This window comes from Delphinapterus leucas, chromosome 3, assembly GCF_059928025.1.
Source record: "Delphinapterus leucas isolate spDelLeu-1000000601 "Yukka" chromosome 3, BTC_Dleu_Yukka2, whole genome shotgun sequence".
Taxonomy (NCBI): domain Eukaryota; kingdom Metazoa; phylum Chordata; class Mammalia; order Artiodactyla; family Monodontidae; genus Delphinapterus; species Delphinapterus leucas.
Window position 1 is genome coordinate 146,612,898 of NC_143131.1, and position 20,945 is coordinate 146,633,842.

Below are 20,945 nucleotides of genomic sequence, written 5' to 3' on the forward strand. Positions count from 1 at the left end.
AGCTTTTCAGGGGTAGAAAGTACTGAAAATGTTGCTATTGTGAAATACTGTGAATAGTTGCTATTGTGAAACGCAGTGAGAGGCCCCCGTGCAGCAAAAAAAAAAAAAAAAAAAAAAAAATCTGATTCCTGGTCTTCCCTGAAAACGTACAGGATTTGGTCAACACGCCCTGCTGCCTCATCCCGGCCCACGTGTTGTCTTACACAACTGGTGGCGTGGGGGCCTGTGACCTCTGAGCTGGGGATAAACAAAAGGGAACCCTTCCTGCACCGCCGGGCCCCTCCCACACCAGTCAAGGCCTGCGGGGATCCCATCCCTCCCGCACGCCCCCGCCCCCTCCCCGCTTCCTCCAGGCCTTACAGAGGTGGCATCCACCGAGTCCTCCTCTTCTGCCTCATCCCGGCCGTCTTCAATCTCCTCCATCACTTCAGCCTTGGCCTCGGCCACCAGTTCCCGCAGAGCCTTGTTGCTGGTGATGCTGCTGACGAAGGGGTGCTGAGGGGGGGCAAGACAGCTGGATTAGAACCACTGTGGGCTGGGGGGTGAGGAGGGGCAGCCAAGGCTGGGGGAGGTGATCCCCCAGGCGGAGAAGGCCAGCGGCATCCCTGACCGAAACGTGACTGTGAACTTGGTCAGGCAGACCCAGAGGCAGCTCAGAAAGTCCTGTGTGTGGTGGAAAGTGAGCCAGCTCTGCCACTCACCAGCTGTGTGACACCGAGCAAGTCCCCTTCCCTCTCTGAGCTACAGGCTTCTCACCTTTGAAGTGGAGACAATAATGCCAGACCCACAGGGAAGGCATGAGGATGGAATGAGATCACGCACAGGGAAGAGCTTAGCCCAAAGTGGGAGCAGAAGTAATGTTTCAGGAGGTTTGTTTGTTAATTTACTTTTTTAAAAGGTTTTCATATACGGTTTAAAAAATATAATATATACAGTATATACATGCGTATACACACATATACTTTATTGAAGAATTACTTACACACAGTAAAGTTCACACATCATTAAGCTCAAGGACTTTTTCCATACGTACACACCTGGTGTAACCACCACCCAGCTTAAGACACAGACCATTTCCATCACCTCGAGAAGGTCCCCATTCCCCGTACAGTCAACCTCACTCCCCACAGCCACCCAGCTCCAGAGACTAGGTTTGCCTTCTCTTTAACTTCATCTGAACAGAATCACAGAGTTCGTATTCTTTTGTGGTTGGCTTTCTTCACTCAACACAAGTTGAGCTGAGACTATGAGATTCACCTACCCTGTTGCATATATCAGTAAACTCTTCCCTTTTGATTCCCGTGCGGTATTCTACCACGTGACTCTGTCACGGTTTGTTTATTCTTCCTGCTGTTGCTGGCCATTTGTATTGTTTCCCATTTGGGGCAACTATTAATAAAGCTGCTATGAAAATGCTCGTATAGGTCTCAGGGTGGATGTGTGTGTTTGCAAAATCTCGAGGCCAAGCAGTGTATGTTCTATTCCTAGGTGTTTACAGAAATGCCACATCTTTAAAAAGTGAAGGCTCTTTCACGGACCTTGTAAAACACCAAAGCTTTTAAGACCTCAGCAGATGGTAAATCAGCCCGAAGATCTCCCTGGTACAAGTCTGTCTCTGAGCATCTTGTCCCCAGCACCAGGTTGTGGACAGGGACAAGGGATTCCTCAATTCCCCACACTCACTTAGAAAGGCATTGGCAGGGGCAGGGTGGGACAGTTGTTAGGTTGGAATTTGCTCATTTGAAATGCGCAGGAAGGCTCTGATGAAATTCACTGCTTTTACTGTCAGTTATCAGAGGAGGAACAGTGTCAGCAAGATTGCAGGGAAGTATTTAAATGACTAAAGAGAATAAATTTTCTTGAAAACACATTCACACCTGACAGGTCCACTACAAATCGTTCCTATCTGCTTGTTCATTCTTATCTGTTTAGTACATTTGTGGAAGGCCAGAGGCAACACCCTATGCAACCTGGGTACCCCACTCTGCACACGGGAAAGCAATACACCTCACTCCTTTTAAAGAGCCCTGTCATTCAGATCTTCCTAAGCCAGCCTGACTTTCTCTAGTTAGTCCAAACTAGTAAAGACGTAAAGAATTTTATTTCTTATCTTTCTCTCCCACACACCCCCCCCCACACCCCGTTCATTTGTCGATTCATGCCTCAGCCCCATGTTGAGGCCAGTGATGTGCCAGGTGCTGAAATAAGGCCAAACAAGGAGACAGGCAAGCTCCCTGGCCTTGGGGGTTCGCAGCTGAGCGGGAAAGACAATGGGCACGTAACCAAACGACAAGATCATTTTTCAGATCAGGTAATAGGATAGGCTGGAGGAACATGGGCCTGGATTGGTGCAGTGGATGGGTGGCCGGAGAGTCTGCCTAGGTCTTTGGGCAGAGGGCCCTCCTTGGGAGGTGACATTCAAGCTGAGCCCTGAGGGATGTGAAGGGGCCGACCAGAGAAAGATCTGGGCACAGAGAATTCCACGCAGGGGGAGCAGCAAGTACAAGGGCTGCAGTGATATAAAGAGTAACCCTTTGAAGGTATCACTCTGGCTGCTGTGTGGCTCCAAAAGGTCTTGAAATGGATATTAATAAGGAAGTACTAATTGTGAGAGGCAGGAGAGTACAGCACTGAAGATTGCTGGCTCTAGACTCGAGAGCCAGGCTGCCTGGAATAAAATCCCACTTCCAGCAACTCGGGCAAGTCACTCAACCTCTCTGAGCCTCAGTTTGCTCATCTGTGTACTGGGAATAATAGTATGGCTGTTCTAAGCATTGTAGTAAGAGCTCAAAATACAGCAGCCGTCATCTGTATCATCATCACCACCATGATCAGTGTCATCCACCACCACCACCACCGTCATTACTACAGCCACCATCATCGCCACCATCACTACTGCCTCTGCCATCACCATGCCTACCATCACCACCACCACCGCCACTACGATCATCACCACCATCACCAGCAGGAGAACCACAGTCAGAGAAGCCTTTAAGTACCAGTTTGCACTCCCAGCCATTCCCATTCCCTCCTGCATCCCCAGAGTGCAGCTTTTTGGAACTGAAGGTAAGAATCAGATCCCAAAGCTTCCCGAGCTTCACACTGCACAACCTCACACACGTGAACTGGAGCAAGAAGCCACGGGACACTTCACTGCAGTTGCTGAAGCAGGTGTGGCAGAAACAAATAATGCAAACACAGGCTTCTGGAAATACCAGGTTTTCGTCAGGCCATATCACATATTGACCAAATTAGTGACTCTTCGGCTTGGCCAGGAGCCTTGCTTTCTTGAGGCTGAACATCTTCTGCATGGCCTCCCTTGAGCAGCCCAGGGTCTTTAGGAAGCGGAAGGGGAGGCATGGGGAAGAAAGCCTCTGACAGAGGGGCAGGTGAGCGGGGCCATTCCCCTGTACGCCAAGGTCCTGGAATCCCCGGGCAAGAGGGGCTGGCAGATGGGGCAGGCCCTCCTGTGTCTGATTAGGCCCGGAACACTGTTCTGTAAACTGCTCTGGGACACAAAGCACAGGCCGCCTCCTCCACTGCATCAGCTCTGTTACTTCCAGGGTTGTGTTTAGAAAAGACGTTTCAACCGCCAAGCTGCCAAGGCCCATTAGAGACAAAGCCCAGCACAAAAGGGTACGGGACCTTCCCCGGTGGCCAGCGCACTGTGCACCTGCACAGGGACAGGCTGGTCTGGGCACACGGGTCCCTAGAAAGGTGCTCGGTCAACCCCGTGGAAGACCCAGATCAGAGGGAAACTCAGCCGACCGCTCCTTCAGGAAGAGGAAAAGCTGTTCTGTACTATCTCTGCAGGGAGCCCCAAGGTGCCACAGAGCTCGCCAGCTGGCACCCACCCTCTGGCCAGGGCCTCTCCTGCCATCTACCCAGTCATCCTTCCCAAGAACTTGAGCCTAGTTTTCCTCTGTGTGCTTAGAAACCATCAGCCGGGATGTCCCACACTCCAAGACTGGCTTTAGAAAATGCCTAATAACACTTCCAAGTTTTCAGGTGTCAGCATCTTTCCTTCAGTCCTCCTTCCCTCCCTCCTAACTTTATTCCATCTCTCTTTCTTTCCTTCATTCATTCAGAGAGGCAACTTACTAGAGTGGTCAAAAGAACAGGCTTTGGAACCAGATGACCAGGATCAGAAATCAGCTCTGTCACTTACACGCTGTGTGACTTTGTGCAGGCTACTTAACCTCTCTGTGCTTCAGTTTTATCATCTGTTTGACAGAGATCCAAACAGTACCTATTTCATAGGGTTGTCATGAGGATTAAATCAGCTAACATTTGCTAAGCATTTAGAATAGAACCTGGCATGGAGAAGAGGTTACATAACATTTAGTTAAGTAAAAATAAGTAAACGTATTTAACGAAGGCTCTCTCCATACCAGGCACTATTCTGGATGACTGGGGCACATCAGTGAAAGCAAAAACGAAAACGAAAACAAAAACAAAGACTGCTGTCCCCAGGGAGCTGACATGCTAGTCAGGGAGATCAACGATAAACTTAATAAACATGCAAGTCATATGCTATAAGTGCTATGTGCCATGGAAAAATCAAAAGTAGGGCAGGGGAGGAAGAATTAGGAATGTGAGGGTGCAGTAGGTTTTAAACAGGGTACTTGGGGGAGGCCTCACTGAGAACCTGCCATTTGAGCAATGGCTTGAAGAGAAAGAGTCAGCCATGGAGGTGTCTAGGGGAAGAGCATCCCTGGCATAGTGGACAGGCAGTGCAAAGGCCCTGAGGCTGGAGCGTCTGAAGAGTAGCAAGGAGGCTGGTTGGCTGGGGAAGAGTGAGGGGACAAGAGGAAGAGAAGTCTGAGGAGTCAAGTTTGGGTGGGCAGACCTTGCAGGACCTTGCAGGTCACTGAGACTGTGGATTTTACCCTGAGTAAGATGGGAGCCATTAAGGGGCTCTGGACTCAGGAGGTATAGGAGCTGACTTATGTTTTTCCCTCTGGCTGCAATGGAGGTGGTGAGAAGTGGCTGGATCCTGGGCATGTTCTGAAGCCAGGGACAACAGGATTCCCCGGTAGAATGGATACAGAGTGTGTGAGAAAGAGAGGGGTTAAGGATGCTTGTGAGGTTTGGGGCCAGACTGCTGGCAAGGTGGGGCTGCCATCGAATGAGACAGGAAAGCCATCGCTAGAGCATATTTGGGGAAAGATGGGGGCGCTCAGTTGCGGACGTGTTAAGTTTGAGATATCTACGGACACCTAAAGGGGTGGAAGGTAAACAGCCAGATACAAGGGCCTGTGGGCGAGGAGGGCAGTCTGGGCTGCAGGCAGAAATGCGGGAGTCATGGCGAACAGACGAGCCCATCAAGGTGATGGAGACGGAGGAAAAGGCCCTGGCGCACTTCATGTTAATGAGCTGGAGAAACAGGAGCAGGCGAAGGAGACAGACGAGTGGCCAGTGAGAAGGAAGGAAACCAAGAGGGCGTGGAGACCTGACATCAGGCGTTGACAGCCAAGGGGAAGAGGGTCGCCTGTGGCTCTGCTGAGGTCCAGCAAGACCAGCACCGAGGCCTGAGCTGACCACGAAGTCCAGAAGGTACTAACGACCTTGACAAGAACGCTGTGCTAGAACGGGGTGGGTTTAAGAGCAAATTCAACAAGTGTATGCTGCGCACCAGATGTGTGACAGCCACGATGCTGAAGACAGCGGGTGGGTACAGAATCGCATCCACTCACACACTTCCGTGATGCAAGCACGACCCTCCTACAGAGGAGGAAACTGAGGCTCAGAGTGAGGACCGCTCGGGTTTCAGGAGGGCGAGCCTGATTTCAGAGCCCGGGTTACCACCAAGTGATACGGTCCCAACAAAATATCCATGCAAGCGAGTGAATGGATCATAAACCAGCGGGGGCATACGTCAGTCAGCTGAAGGCGGGATGCAGGGCAAGAGGAGGGGCCGGGAGGAACGTGGGGGCCGCAGGCAGATGTGAGGCTCTGGAGGGTGTGCTGGCAAGTCAAGGTCTGCGCTTACCTGTGGCCACTCCAAGTCGGGTGACCTCTGCAGGCCACTTCCCTGCCCTGAGCCTCAGGGTCCTCACCTAAGGCGGGATTGATGCCCCACCCTCCCTAACTCAGAGACGAACAGGCACGTGGAAAAAACTGACGGCAGCCTAAGCTCTGAAAGGAGCTTTCTTTGTCTGGAGGGATCTCTACTTTCTTCTGCAACCTTTCTGTCTCAGCGAAGAGTCCTCTGACAGGACGTTTTTTTTTCTCCACTGTGGAACGGAAATTCCTGTCTCTGGCTGAGGCTCCTGGGCAGCCACGAGGGGATGAGGGACAGCTGGTCTCTTCCTGGCAGCATATCCTGGAGGCCGGATGTATCAGGCCAGGGGGTGCCTGCTCACGGGAAACAATTGGCCCCAGGAGCTTGGAGCTTTTGTATCTGACAGTGACAGCGGGCCCACGCACCCCCACCCCTGGTTGGCCTGGTCCAGTCCCTTGCCGACGCCACCCACCAAGCGCCGCAATACCCCGAAAAGAAGGCCTCTGGTAACTCCAGCCGTGTGCTTTCAAATGCAGTGCAGAAATCTACAAGGAACAATCATGAGCCCCAGCAGACAGACCCCATTCTGCATCGCCGCTTCTTTCCACTGTTTACTAATTCAGTTCAATGCATCAGCTATTCACTGCGCACAGCACTTAAAAACTAAGCTAAGCGCTTTACAGTGTCTTCTCACTCAACCCTGTAAGGGGGGCCTGGCTATCATCCTCACTTCAGAGTGAGAACAGGGTCACAGAGAGGTTAAGCCCCCTGAGCAGGGTCTCACAGCCAGTAAGTGGCAGAGCTGGGATTTGAACCCAGGACTTTCCAACCCCAGTCCACACACTGAATCACTGTGCTACACACCCCAGAGAGATGCACTGTGGCCCAGAGTGCCAACCACAGCCCCAGCACCTGGTGCACAGTTAAGTCGGTGCTTGGGAGAAGCGGCTGAATGTGAAGAAAGACTCGAGTGCACGGTGGAGCGTCGGGCCCCCTTTGCTCCCACAACACGAAGGGGGAAGGACCAGAGTGGACAGGCCACATCACCCAGGCCCACTTCCTCTCCCTCTCCCAACAGCATTGGTGGCCCGGGAAGTGGGATCAGCCGCGCTAGAGACACCGGGTGTTTCCAAACATAGCTGCAAACACTCCAACCCTCACCCCGCCAGGACACGAGGCATCGGCCCGGGGCAAGGGCAGCTCGCAGCTACCTCCAATATTTCAAAGAGGTTCAAGGAAACGGTCATCCACTTCCCCACCTGGAGGCCGTTCAGCCAGCTAAGGGGATGCTCCCTGAGACAGCTGTCATCCTGGCTGGTCTTGGAGATTCCACACCCAATAGCCAGAGGGAGCCTTGTAAGTGTAAGTCAGATGGTGTCGCCCTCCTCCAAACCCTCACGGGTGCGCCATCACACACAGGGTGAAGCCTGCATCCTCCCGAGGTCCTGCATGACCCGCCATGACCTAGTCCCCCTCCTCTTTGAAAGGCCTGCTTCTACCGTTGGTCTTTCGCCAGGAACTTGGATTTGGGAAGGGTTCCCCCCATTAACTGATAAGAGGGACCAGCTCTGCCTGAACTGCAAGCGACGTGGCCCATGCTGAACGCCTGCCTGCCAGACGTCTGCAGTCTGGAACGCTGCCCGTGCCAGGCAGAGGCTGCCCACGTGGCCAGCCCCCAGTGAAACCCTGGGCCCCGAGCTCTCCAACACGCTTCCCAGGTAAACAACACCTCACACGTGTCACCACAACGCACAGCTGGGGGAACTAAGCACAGACCGTGTGACTCCACTGGAAGGGGACTCTGGAAGCTCCTGCCTGGCTTCCCTCAGGTGCCTTTTCCTCTGTATCTTTCTGCTGTAGTAAGTCATAGTGGAGGGTACGACTAGATGCTGCGTCCCGAGTGTCCTCTTAGGGAAGCACTGAACCTGGGGGTGGGCACGCCCCCGTACCGCTCCGATCTCATCTCCAGCCCTGCCCCCCTCCTCACCCCGGCTCCTGCACCCTGGCCCCCCGGCTCTCCCGGCTGTACCAATCGTGCCCCCATCCTAGGCCTTCACCCCTGCTCCTGAGCACCATGTGCCTGGCCCCCTGGCCTCCTTTGGGCGTCTGTGCACAGAGCCCCTTGTGTCCTCCTTTTATAGGAGAGCAACCAGGCCCCCCTCCCCTGTGCTGTTCTCTTTTCCTCCACAGCCCTGCTCTCCACCTGCCACGTACGCTATCTGCCCGTCAGCTGCCTGTCTCCCCCACTGGAAGGTAAGCTCCCTGAGGACAGGAGTCTGGGGGCTCCCTTACCACAGCCAGCCCTCCCCGCACGAGGGCCGGCACGTGGCAGGTGCTCAGGGAATGTCGGCCAATGAGTGAACAGCTGTGCACACCATCGCCTGGGCCGGGGGAGGACGAACCCAGCTTCCAGGTCACGGGTGATCTGTCCACAGGAAGGGCTGGGCAGAGGGACAGGCAGCCACCCGGGAGAGGGGACCACTCACCTCCAGGAGCTGTGCAGCGCTGGGCCGGGTCTCCGGGTTCTTATCCAGGGCCGTCTTCAGGAAGTCTCGGAACTCCGCAGACCTGGGAGGACAGACAGGTAAGCTGGGAGCGGGCGAAAGCCGAGAAAACTCCCCACCATCACTGACTCCACTCTCCCGGGAGGCGTGTGCTTCCCAAACACGCCCTTCAAAGGACAAAGGGCGCCTTTATAAGCTACATGGCAGAGGCGACGGGGCCTTCAAGATGCCCTTCTCGTCACAGACATCACCAACAGAGAGGATGTGGAAATCAGAGGAGCAGGGACTTGCCCGAGGGCACACAGTGAAACACAGCAGTGCTGGGGTTCGAGCCCCAATTCCCAGCCCAGGGCTGTGCCACGTGGCTGCTGGGGCTCACGTGGGCTCTTACTCCTGCAGTGGGATCCGGCTTATCTGGGTTACCCATTCTCTCTGATGGAGAGCCGATGTCCACAGCACAGAGGGAGGAAAGAGCCAGGAGGGTCCAGGGAGCTCAGAGAGGCCTGCAGACCCCCAGGCCCAACCGCTCCCCAATTGCGGAGGCCAGCAGCAACGGCAGAGCCCTGGCACCCCGCATCCCCCCACCCTGCGTCCCAGGCCCGCTGGCCGTCCAGCAAACACCCTCAGGCAGGCCTCCTGGCCACTTACCACTTAGAAGGCGTGAGTAGCGTGGGAGGATCTGACTTGGCAATCTTGAGCAGGACCCGCATGGGGTTGAGCTCGTGATGCGGGGGCTCGATCTGGGCCATCTCAATCAGAGTGATGCCCAGGGACCAGATGTCGGCTTTGTAGTCATATGGGGTGTCCTTCATGGTCTCACACATCACCACCTCGGGGGCCATCCTGAACCAACCAAGGGACAACAGAGGGCTCAGATCCTGGCCTCCACAGGCGCTTCTCAGAGACTCAGGGTCAAGGACCAGCACAAGCCAACATCAGGGGGTTGGCAGCACTCCCGAGTCATGATTTTCATTCCTTTCCATCCCACTGTCTTTCTTAGGACCGTTTTCTCACACAAAGACGCCTTCCAAGCAGCTCCAATGCCCAAGTCCTGCTGCAGTTCTGACTCCTACCACGAGATGGCAGCAACAATCCAGAACACAGGGTCCTGGGGAAGGGGTGGGTGGGAGCAGTGGGGAAGGTGCCCAGGAAAAACTGGGGGCGGGAAGGGGGATGAAGAGAACACATCGGCACAGAGGGAAGGGATGGGAGAGAAAAGGAGAAAGAGGAATAAAAGGGCAGAGAGAGAAAGAGTGAGTAATAAGCAAGCAAGAAAGGAACCTCACTCCATGATGGGAAGTAAAACAGAAAGTAGTTAGGTGTGAAACTGAGAGAGGTTTTTTTGTTTGTTTGCTTGTTTTTAAAGTAATAGTTTTGGAAAAGAAGGAAACACAGTGGACTGGATAAGTCTGGGGAGATTTCTTATAAGCACAGGAACTGAACTTGTATTGTTCATCTTCATGGCCCTAGCCCTACGCCTGGCACTCAATCAAGAGCCGTTTTTCAGGGGTGTCAGTTCTTATTAATGGAGCATTTTCTATATGCACCATCCCATTCAATCCCCACAATAGCCCATTATGTAGGTGCTATTATACCGCTGATTTTACAGGTGAGTGAACTGAGGCACACGAAGCTGAGCAACATGGCCAAGGTCTCAGTGCTAGTAAGTGAGGGGATCTGGGCTCAGACCCAGCAGGCTGACGCAGGAGCCCCTGCCTCTGTCCTCTCTCCTCTAGACCAGCCAGAGGAACCACGGAGAGTTGGAGGTGTAGCGTTCAGTCCACCATCCCATTTCCAGAAGCTACACGACTTACCAGTAAGGCGTTCCTATGAAGGAATCTCGTTTCTGCAGAGTCTTCAGATTCTTGGCAGACACACCAAAGTCAGCTGCAAGGCAAGAATCTCAGATAGAGTACTGGATGGACATTCCTCCACCCACAGCCCTGGGGCATGGACTCAGAGACACATGTTCCAAATCAACTAACAGGATGCCATTTTCTATCTAGCAAACTAGTGATCATTAAAAAACAATAATACCTACTGCTGTAAGATGTATTGAGACATACACTTTCCTACTTGCTAATAAGAATAGAAACTGAAGGGGACTTCCCTGGTGGTCCAGTGGTTAAGCATCCACCTTCCAACGCAGGGGGTGCAGGTTCGATCCCTGGCCGAGGAACTAAGATCCTACATGCCGCGGGGCAACCAAGCCTGCACAACGCAACTAGAGAGAAGCCTGTGCGCCGCAATGATGGATCCCAGGTGCCGCAGCTAAGACCCAACACAGCCAATAAATAAATAAATAAATAAATAAATTTTTTTAAAAAAAGAATATAAATTGGAGAGGCTTTTAGGAAAGCAGTTTGGCAATAAATAGCAAGAACCTTTCAAATTATCCATACTCTTCTGGTGCAGTAATTCCAAATCTAGGAACCTACCTTAATGGAATAATCGGGTTTTTTAAATTTTTATTATTTATTTATCTTTTATTAATTTTGGCTGCATTGGGTCTTCGTTGCTGCGCGTGGGCTTTCTCTAGCTGTGGCCAGTGGGGGCTACTCTTCATTGCAGTACACGCAGGCTTCTTACTGCGGTGGCTTCTCTTGTTGCGAAGCACGGGCTCTGGGCGTGAGGGTTTCAGTAGTTGTGGCTCACAGGCTCAGTAGCTGTGGCTCGCGGGCTCCAGAGCGCAGGCTCAGTTGTTGTGGCGCACGGGCTTAGTTGCTCCGCGGCATGTGGGATCTACCTGGCCCAGGGCTCGAACCTGTGTCCCCTGCATCGGCAGGCGGATTCTTAACCACTGTGCCACCAGAGAAGCCCGAAATAATCTTAAATATTAAAAAAAAATATGCATAACGATATTCACCGAAGTGCCATCATAATAGAGACGAGTTAAAAACAATCACAATTGCTCAGCTTTCAGGGAGTGATTTTAAAACTTCTTGTATGCAATATATAATATATTCTATCTTTTCCAAAAAGAATTTAAGGGACTCTCCTGGTGGTCCAATGGTTAAGACTCCACGGTCCCAAGGCAAGGGGCCCAGGTTCGATCCCTGGTCGGGGAACTAGACCCGCATGCATGCCGCAACTAAGAGTTCGCATGGCACAACTAAAGGTCCCACACGCTGCAACTAAGACCTGGCACAGCCAAATAAATAAATCAGTAAATAAATACTTTTTTTAAGAAAGAATTTAAGATGGTGTATCAAATACACACACACACACACACACACACACACACAGAGAACAAGGTGAACTAGGAAATTAGGAGAGGTAAGAAAGAAGGTAAAGGGTAAACAACTGAACAGATTAAGAAAAATGTGATACACAAACACAGTGGAATATTTTGTAGTCATTAAAGTTTTGAAGTACTTTATTCAATATTTTAATATTAAATTATACATATTAATATTAAATTTTAACATACCTTTCATAATGATAATAGATGAGGAAGGTTAAGAGGTAGAAACTTCCCATTACAAAACAAGTGAGTCATGGGGATGCAATGTACAGTGTGGGTAATCTAGCTAATAATCATGTAATATCTTTGTGTGGTGATAGATGGTAACTAGACTTATCATGGTGATCATTTTGTAATGTGTAGAAATATCGACCCACCATGCTGTGCACCAGAAACCAGCATAGTGTTGTCAATTATACTTCAAAACAAACAAACTCACAGAAAAATAGATCAGATGTGTAGGGGTTCGGGGGAGGGGGAATTGGATGAAGGTGGTCAAAGGTACAAACTTGCAGTTATAAGATAAATAAGTCCTAGGGAGGTAATGTACAACGTGACAAATAGAACTAACACTGCTGGGTGTTATATATGAAAGTTGGTAACACAGTAAATCCTAAGAGTTCTCATCACAAGGAAAAACATTTTTTCTTTCATTTTGTAACTATACAAATGGATGTTCACTAAACTTACTGTGATAATCACTTCATGATATATGTAAGTCCAATCATTATGCTGTGACCTTAAACTGATACAGTGCTGAATGTCAATTATATCTGAATAAAACTGGGAGTAAAAATAAATTAAACATTTTAAATAACATATATTTCAATATTTAATAGAATATTAAAATATTTTATTGGTATATTTATATAGGATAAATGGGAAAGGGAGAGGATGTATATTGTATGGTCAGAATTGTGCCCCACTCCCTCCCCCACAAAAGGGCAAAAATATATTTTGAATTATTGGAGGAAATGTACCAGCCTGCTTAAAGGGTTGTCTGTGGGTGGTAAGACTAGACGAGGTTTCTTCTATTTTCTGAATTCCCGAAGTTTGCTGTGAGAAACGCGTATGACTTTCAGGACTAACAGAAAATAAATAAATATAATTTCTCTTTACACACACATCCACCACCACCAGTCTTGCTTCACACACCTGCTGCTAAGGGAAGAGCCCAGCGCCACGAAAAGGAATTTTCTCCAGTGCTCTGGCCTTCAGGGGCCAAGTTTCATCTTCATTAAAAACTAAACTCAGGAGGAAGCAACACCTTGAGAGAACTGTCGATGTTCAGTTTGAAGCCTGGCTTCGAGAAACTGCAAAGTTGCTATATAACTGCTGGCCACCCCGGGAGCCTCCACCTGGGTCTGGAAGCCACGATCGGGTGTTTTAATCAGACTCGAGCATAATTTCAAACCAGGAGGGAGCATAATGCTGAGAGACGGGCCTGAACACTAGAGAGGTGGGTTCCAGTCTTGCCCCTTCTACTGCACCAGGTTCATTCATCTATTCATTCAGGTACCATCTGGAACCACACACAGGCCCAGGGCAGAGAATACAGTGGGGGAAAAAGCAAATGAAGTCCTTGCCCTCAGGCAGCTCAAAGCTTACTCGTGGAAGCAGACAGCAATCAGATCAACACAACCATGGAAAGATAGGGCTGCGGGGCTAGGAGGGTCTACAGTCGGGGGATGTGACCTCAAGAGAGCAGGGAAGGGAGGACCTGGAGGAAGTGCCACCAGGCTATTCATTCATTCAACAAGCACTAACTAAACATCCCTCGTGGGCCAGGCACTGTTCTAGGCACAGGGATGAACCAAAGCCCTCACCCTCATTGCCTTGTTATTCTGGTGGTGGAAACAGGTTCTCCACACCACGTGATTCCTGGTAATGAGAAGGGCCATGCAGGGATAAGGCAGGGCAAAGGGACAGAGAGTGCTGGATGGATGGGCGGCTATTTTAGACAGGAGGTCAAGGTCTAGGGGAAACTATTTCCAGGCAGAGGAAGCAAGCTGGCTGGAGGGCCCAGGAGGGGCAGGGCAGCGTGGCTGGAAGGGCGTGGACTTGGATAAGTGGGGAAATAGGCAGGGGCCAGGATACCAAATCTCTGACCCTCAGTTTCCCCGCCGGTGGCACGGGGATGGTGAGACTGTAGAACTTCTTTGTAGGGTTGCAGTGAGAATTAAATGACACATAAAGCAAGCAGCTCCAAGCCCGGCTCTTGGTAAATGCTCTGTCACGATGGTGAATATTCCATGGGTACCTGAGCTGGCACCCTCGAGATCCTTACGTCGAGAAAAGGACGAGGCTGTACTGAGACCCATTCCTGGGAATGGGCAGGAAAGCTGGCCTCTGAACCTCAGTCAGTGCTAACCGGACAACAGCTATTCCATCAGCTGACGACAGTGCTCACGGGACAGTCTGGCTATTGGGGTTGGGGGGCTGTCGCCTTCCAGGGTGGGAGCAGCTACTGCTGCAGGGTGAGATGCAAAAACCAGCAAACCCAGGTGAGAAGCCAGTTCTGCTGCTGACCACCCTGTGGCCTGGGCAAGTCATCACCCCATCACTGGGCTCCCTGGGTAAGAATGGGGAGCCAGGCTCACCTCCTTCCTGCTGGGTCCGCCTGGGCCCCACGTGGGCCTGGCTATCCTGTAAACACCAACAATGGCTGGCACGCCATTCCACGACGTCTTTGCAGGAGAGCGACTGCCTCTCAGACCCAGGGTGAGGCTTCCAGGAGGGAGGCTAGAGCTGGCCACTCCCGTACCACAGCGCCCACTGGCCCCTTCCGGAGAAGGGGGAGGAAAAGCAGAAACCACCGACTTTCAAAATGACACACAGTTGGTCCCCAGGGCCCTCCCTGAAGCAAGCGCCTGCCAGCTTTTTGGGTGGCTGCTACTTCCCCTTCTGGGGACCAGCCAGGAGGGTGGGGCGGCCCCTCCCTGCAGCCCAGAACCCTCACACTGTCCCTGGGCAGCGGTGGCCACAGCCGTTTGCTCCCTGAATGGAGTTTATAAGCCATGTCCTCCGATAGGTAGATGGCTGCCCTCGGACAATTCAAAGGCAGTCTGAGATTTTCACCAGGCAGTCTTTTCTGTTGAAAACATTCCTCCCTTCCCTTTTCCTATTTTAAAACAAGAATCAGAGACAAAGCAGCAGGCAGGTGGGGACTCCATAAATTATCATTTCCCTATGGAAAGAGGCCATTTCTGCTTTGTCCACAGCAGTATCCCAGCACCACGTCTGCCACGTGAAACACTCAACAGGGCTCTCAAATGAACAACAGAATAAATGAACGGACGGAAAAAAATGACAAAGCTGGGTTTTAAGAAATATGTTGGACAACAATTCTATTTCTGGAAATAAATCCCCCCCCAAAACAGATTTCAAATATACATGGAAGCTTCTGAAAGCATTATGCAAAAGAGTGAAAAACTGGAAAAAACCTAAGCTGTTGCTGGAGCCTGGTTGGTAGATAGTTCAGTAAATCTGGGCTCACCCGGACCATGAGATAACACGCAGCCCTTAAAAAGAACGAATTTGCCTTTGTCCACACTAACTTGGAAGTTCGTCCATAACACACTGTCCCCACCAGGGTGCTGACAGACGGATGCACTGTGTGGAATGAACAGTATGAATTCCAGTTGTATCTTGAAAGAATGACCCACGCATACTGCGTGCACACAAAGACGTCCACAAGCATCGAAAAGAGTCTGAAAGGCTGCACATCAAACTAATTGTGACTACCTCCCCGGAAGTGGGATTTTGCTGGGGGCAGTGTGCTGAGGGGGCCTTACATTTTTTTACTGACTACACCTTTTATTCTTTAAAATGTTTATGACAGAGAGTGCGCATCGCTTTTATGAAAAGCAGGTTTGAAAAGCTGAGATGCATGTGACAAAGTTTGGGGTGAGGGTTGTGGGGTTTTGTTTTTGTTTTTTTAAAGTAAAACTCAGTGGGGGCCAGGATGTGGTGAAAGAACTTCACACTCCACTGGGGGGTGTGAACTGGCGCACCCAGCGTGAACGGCACACTGGCCACAGGTATCAACACCACCCGACACGCTGCACACACCCAACAATCCTAATTCCAAGACTCCCCCTCAAAGGTGTGATTACAGACAGAGACGTGCAGACCCATGAACAAGCATGCCCATCACTGCGCTTGTTAGAGGATAATGTGAGAAACCTCACGAGATGTCTAAATATCCAACTTTGGGGGTTTCATAGGTCAGTTATCGTTTGTGCACATGATGGAATGAAAGGAAAACATTAAATAACCATGTTTCCGAGGAATATTTAAGCATATGGGGAATTATCGGATATTATTCAATTTTTTTTTAAAAGCTGACTGGAAAAAATATATATATATATACTATGATCCAAATTTTTTTTAAAAATACATGTTAATCTAATAAAAACTAATATTTACTGAGAACTTATAAGGTGTGCAGCACTACACAAAGAGGCTTATGCGTATCATTTACCTTCCTCTGTATGTCATTTTGCATCTCATCAGCATATATATTCCTATGTATGTCATTTATATCTATGAACCTTTGGGGCAGGGAAAATTATTATCCCCATCTTACAGAGGAGGACAAGGAAGTTTAGAGAGATTAAGTAACTTGCAGATGGTCACCCAGATCTAAGGACAAATGTGACGCTAAGTCTGTGCTCTACCACTCTCTGGTCTTTCTGAGCTCAGAAAAAAGACTGGAAGGAAGCAGTGCATCTTGGCAAGATGAGAAGAGACTTTAATTTCCTTCTTTGTGGGTCTTATTCCTAAATGTCTGTATGACTATATCTACCTATATACTCATTCATATATTTATTTTCTTATTACCAAGGTAATACTGCTTATCAAAGATTCAAACATTTACAAAATAAAAAGTCTCCATAATCCTGGCAGAGATAAACACTTATGAGTTTGCTGCATATAGCTCCAGATTTATTTATAAAAATAAAAACCATATATGTAAATAAAAATATATTAAAATTATATGTATATGGGCTTCCCTGGTGGCACAGTGGTTGAGAGTCCGCCTGCCGATGCAGGGGACGCGGGTTCGTGCCCCGGTCTGGGAAGATTCCCACATGCCGCGGAGCGGCTGGGCCCGTGAGCCATGGCCGCTGGGCCTGCGCGTCTGGAGCCTGTGCTCCGCAACGGGAGAGGCCACAACAGTGAGAGGCCCGCGTAACGCAAAAAAAAAAAAAAAAAAAATTATATGTATAGATCATTTTCAGGTATTTGTTACTTTTAACAATGAAATCAGATTAAACATACTATTCTGTAACTTGTTTTTTCCCCCTTCACAGTACGTATATACATCTTTACAAGAGATTACACATTTTCTACAACTTGATTTTCAATAGCTGAAGAACATTCCATTGTATGACAGTACCATAACTTATTTAAGTAATCTTCTACTGGAATAAATTGGATCATTTCTGATTTCTTGCTGTTACTAATACTGTTGCAATGAATACCATTGTACATATCTTTCTATGCATGTATAAATAGCACATATTACTTTTATAATCAGAAAATTACATAACAGTGTAAAATGCATTACATATTATACACACACACACACACGCATGCACGCACGCAGTGAACTTAGAATGTATGAAGATATATAAGAGAATCTTTCATCTGTCCCCTTAACTGCAGGCGACCAAAAGATAAGAGGAGCCTTTCCCCAGACAATGCCAATTAAAGGCAAACCACTGCCCAATTGTCCTCCTCTCCTGGATCCTCCACCCCACACCAGTGGAGTCCACAATCTAGCTTGGTCAGGGCTTACACTTGAATTCTAGGTGTCTGAGAAGCTTCCAGGTGGGCCTCAATCAGGGGTCGTGCCATGTGCCCCAGGAAGTATTTGGAAATGAATGGGGGCAGTCAGGTTACCACAACAAAAGACAGTGCTGCTGCCATTTAGTGAGAAAGAGCCAGGGACACTGCATCTCCTTACACGGCAAAAGTGTCCCATCCAGCCAGCAGTGGCCCTGTGGGCAAAAACTAGCCACAGCCCTCATGGTGCAGACAGAAAACTGAACGCTCTCTAGAGGGTTTGGGACCTGCTGAAACTGGGGTGGTGACAGGAGAATCAAAGGCTCCCATCCCCAGCCCTGGAATCCCAGGGGTTTCCTTCCTTAGAGCAGCCGGAGGCATGCCTGGGCTCAAAAGAGGGAGGCTTCCACCAGTCACCCAAGTGACCTCTCTTAATTATCAGGACTTCTGCCTTCCCAGGAGCATCATGGGAACAGTACCAGGCAGGGAAGTGAGAAGAGTCTACTGTGATCTGAGACAAACTACTCCCTGTTTCTGAGCCTCAGTTTCCTCATCTATTAAATGGGGGTCATATTATGCAACCAACTGTGAGACTGAAAGAACTGCTCTATTTTTCTGTTTCTATTTTCTTTTGTTTTTTAGGCAACCAGGTACACATGACCACTAATGAGGGCTTTGCTTTCCCATTCATTCCCCTCCATCTTTGGCCTCCTACCTCACTGCCTTCATCAACTCTCTCTTCTCCCACATAACCCTGCATTTTTCTGGTATTTTCTGTCTCTCTCAACCTCAATTGCAAATTCAGTCCTTTGTTCTTGCTTTCCATCCACTTCTGCCTCACTCACTCCCTCTTCTGGGTCTCTATTACTCCAGCAGGCTGTGCCAGTCTATGGTGGACAGCAATTTGTTTTTCTGGCAAGTCCAAATCTTTCCTCCTTCTGGAAAACCATCTTGTCCACTCCCAACGCCACTGTTACAGGAGGGCGAGGGGGACTTCCATACTGCTACATGATCCCACCTCCATTCTCAGAGACTGACTACAAGCTGGGCCAATGAGAGAAGCCCTCCTTACTGGGCCTCCTTGATTGGTCCAGGGATCTGCACCTGAGCCACGCTGGGCCAATCAGAGCTCTTCACTGGGATTACTGACTCTGAGACTTGAAATGATGAGGTTCAGTTCATCCTGCAGGAGGCAATGCTGGGGAAAGTAAAATTAAACCCAGCCAGAAGCTGTGTGTGAGGGGTTGGACTGAGAGCCTAACCAACATACACAGAAAGACAGAAACCACAGACAGTCCTGGCAGCATTGTTTTCCAGGGTCCAACTAACTCCATGTCCAGCTGCATATCTTCCCCAGCATGGTTCCATACACCATATACACACATTCTCCTGTCTGCCTTAAGTCGCGTGACCAGTTTTTATCACCTGCCACCAAAAGAGTCTAAGGAGGGTAGTGGTTAAGCACATGGGCTCTGAAACCAGATGCACTGGTCTAAACCCCAGCTGTTCCTCTTACTAGCTGTGTGACTTTGGGTAAGTTAATTAACCTCTCTAGGTGCCAAATCCTTCCTCTGTAAAATGTTATCAGTAGTCTGTGAGGATTCAATGAGTTACATACCAAACACTGGCTCAGTGCCTGGTAGCCACAATGAAAGAACCAAGACCTCAGCCTGCTGGCAGCAGCACACAGGAATTCTGGGTTAGGGTCCAGGTGGGGGTGAGAGGCAGGTGACTGGTTCCTGCCAGGCCTCCTGAATATCAGGGGGCCTTTGGGAAGTAGAGATCCTGTAGTAACTTGAACTGATAAAGTAATGGCAATGCTGGACACTACTATTTACTGAGCACCTACTATGTGCCAGGCTCTGTGTTAGGCACTTTGATTTTTAGGCCAGTTCAGACCTCTTCTCGGAACTTGAAAGACCCCAAAAGTTGTGAAATTCACCTCCCACCTTCAGAGAAGCACCTCTGGGGAGAGGAACACAGGTTCTTTGGAGAATGAAGAACATTCCTCCTCATGACAGCTACTGTGAGACATTCCTCAGCCCAGGAAAGAAACTCAACCTTTGCCAGGCCTCTCTCTGATAGGCTGGGCACCTATAGATGCTTTGCATATATTGTCTCATCATACCAATTCCATGAGGTAAGAACTACTACTGCACTCTGTTTGAGGAAAGTAAGGTTCAAAAGGGTTAGGTGACTCATCCAAGGCCAAAGGCAGGTCCAGGACAAGAGCACAGATCTTTGGACCTCAGAGTCCTCACCCCACTTTATATCTGAACTGTCTCTGATGGCAGACACTCTTCCTTTCCCTCTCTGCACAAATGGATTCCCACTGGCCATGAAGAACTGCTTCACAGCCACCCAGAGCTGGAATGTGTGCTCTGCTTGGCAACTATCAAATGAATCTCCGAGGAAGTTTGAAATCCTAGACAGAAGTAAACATTTAACACAAGGAAGAAGCAAAATGCCTAGTAGCAGAGAGGGACAGAACCCTGAGGCTCCCTGTGACAGTACTTTGTATTTCAGCCCACTGGTCACAACCCTGTGAGGAGGTTCTGTTGTTACACCCACTGCACAGATGAAAAGACTGAGGCCTGAATGGTTAAATGTGTTTGTCCAGCTCGGAAGTGGCAGAGTCACGATCTGAACCAGGCTTGTCTGTGTCTAGGGCCGACGCTTTGCTCAGCTCACCCTGCTGCTTCCCATTTATTCCCACTCCATCGAGAAACACAAACTGTCTCTGATAAGGTGACATCTCTGCTTGGGAGAAAGATCTGCTGAGCAATTCTCTTATGCAGCCCTGAGTTGCATAATGCCCCTCCAGGGGCCCCAGACGGTCCCAGGGACCTAGGAAGAGGCAGACAGACTGCTACCTCGTCTCTCAGGCCTCCTCCACTGCTTCACCAGACTGCAGATTCCAAGCCCCAGGGGGAAGGAGGATTTTCTAAAACAGAATATCAGGCCTCAGCGGGCATCCACACCAGGTTCCCAGGGCCCAGCGGTAATTGTGTAAATACTCGCACATTCAACTCTCCCTGAACTTTTCTTCCTCCTTCATTGGTTTCCTAGTTTTCTCAACTGCATCTGCCAAGTCATTTGGAAAGCTGATGCCCCCATCTGCTTCTGCTGGGTTCCGAGTGGGGTTCTGGAATCAGCTCGGCACGTCAGTGCCCTCCCGATTGAAGGGGTGTGTGGAGGAAGTCAGCAAGGGAAAGGAGACCCTCACCGGGCACATCTTAGCCCCAGGCTGCTGGGGCCCTCCCTCCATCCCTGTCTCCACCCAGGGCTTCCCGGGCTTCCCTGTGCTGACAGCCCCTCAGGCTGCTCCTGACCCAGGCGGTCTGTGTCCTGTCTCCTCCATTTGATATGTTTTTTTTTTTTTTTAGGTATTACCGTATGTATT

At 49.9% G+C, this 20,945-nt stretch overlaps 1 protein-coding gene across 1 annotated transcript in view; it reads right to left on the reverse strand.

Annotated features, from left to right (window-relative positions):
* STK10 (serine/threonine kinase 10) overlaps positions 1-20,945 on the reverse strand; it is a 120,741-nt gene that overhangs the window by 41,201 nt on the left and 58,595 nt on the right. Inside the window, exons 5-8 of the mRNA XM_022595106.3 lie at positions 10,323-10,395; positions 9,157-9,351; positions 8,491-8,572; positions 361-495 (exon numbers count right to left, since the gene is read on the reverse strand). Coding sequence (XP_022450814.1) covers positions 361-495; positions 8,491-8,572; positions 9,157-9,351; positions 10,323-10,395 — 485 coding nt within the window. The remainder of the gene's footprint in view (positions 1-360; positions 496-8,490; positions 8,573-9,156; positions 9,352-10,322; positions 10,396-20,945) is intronic.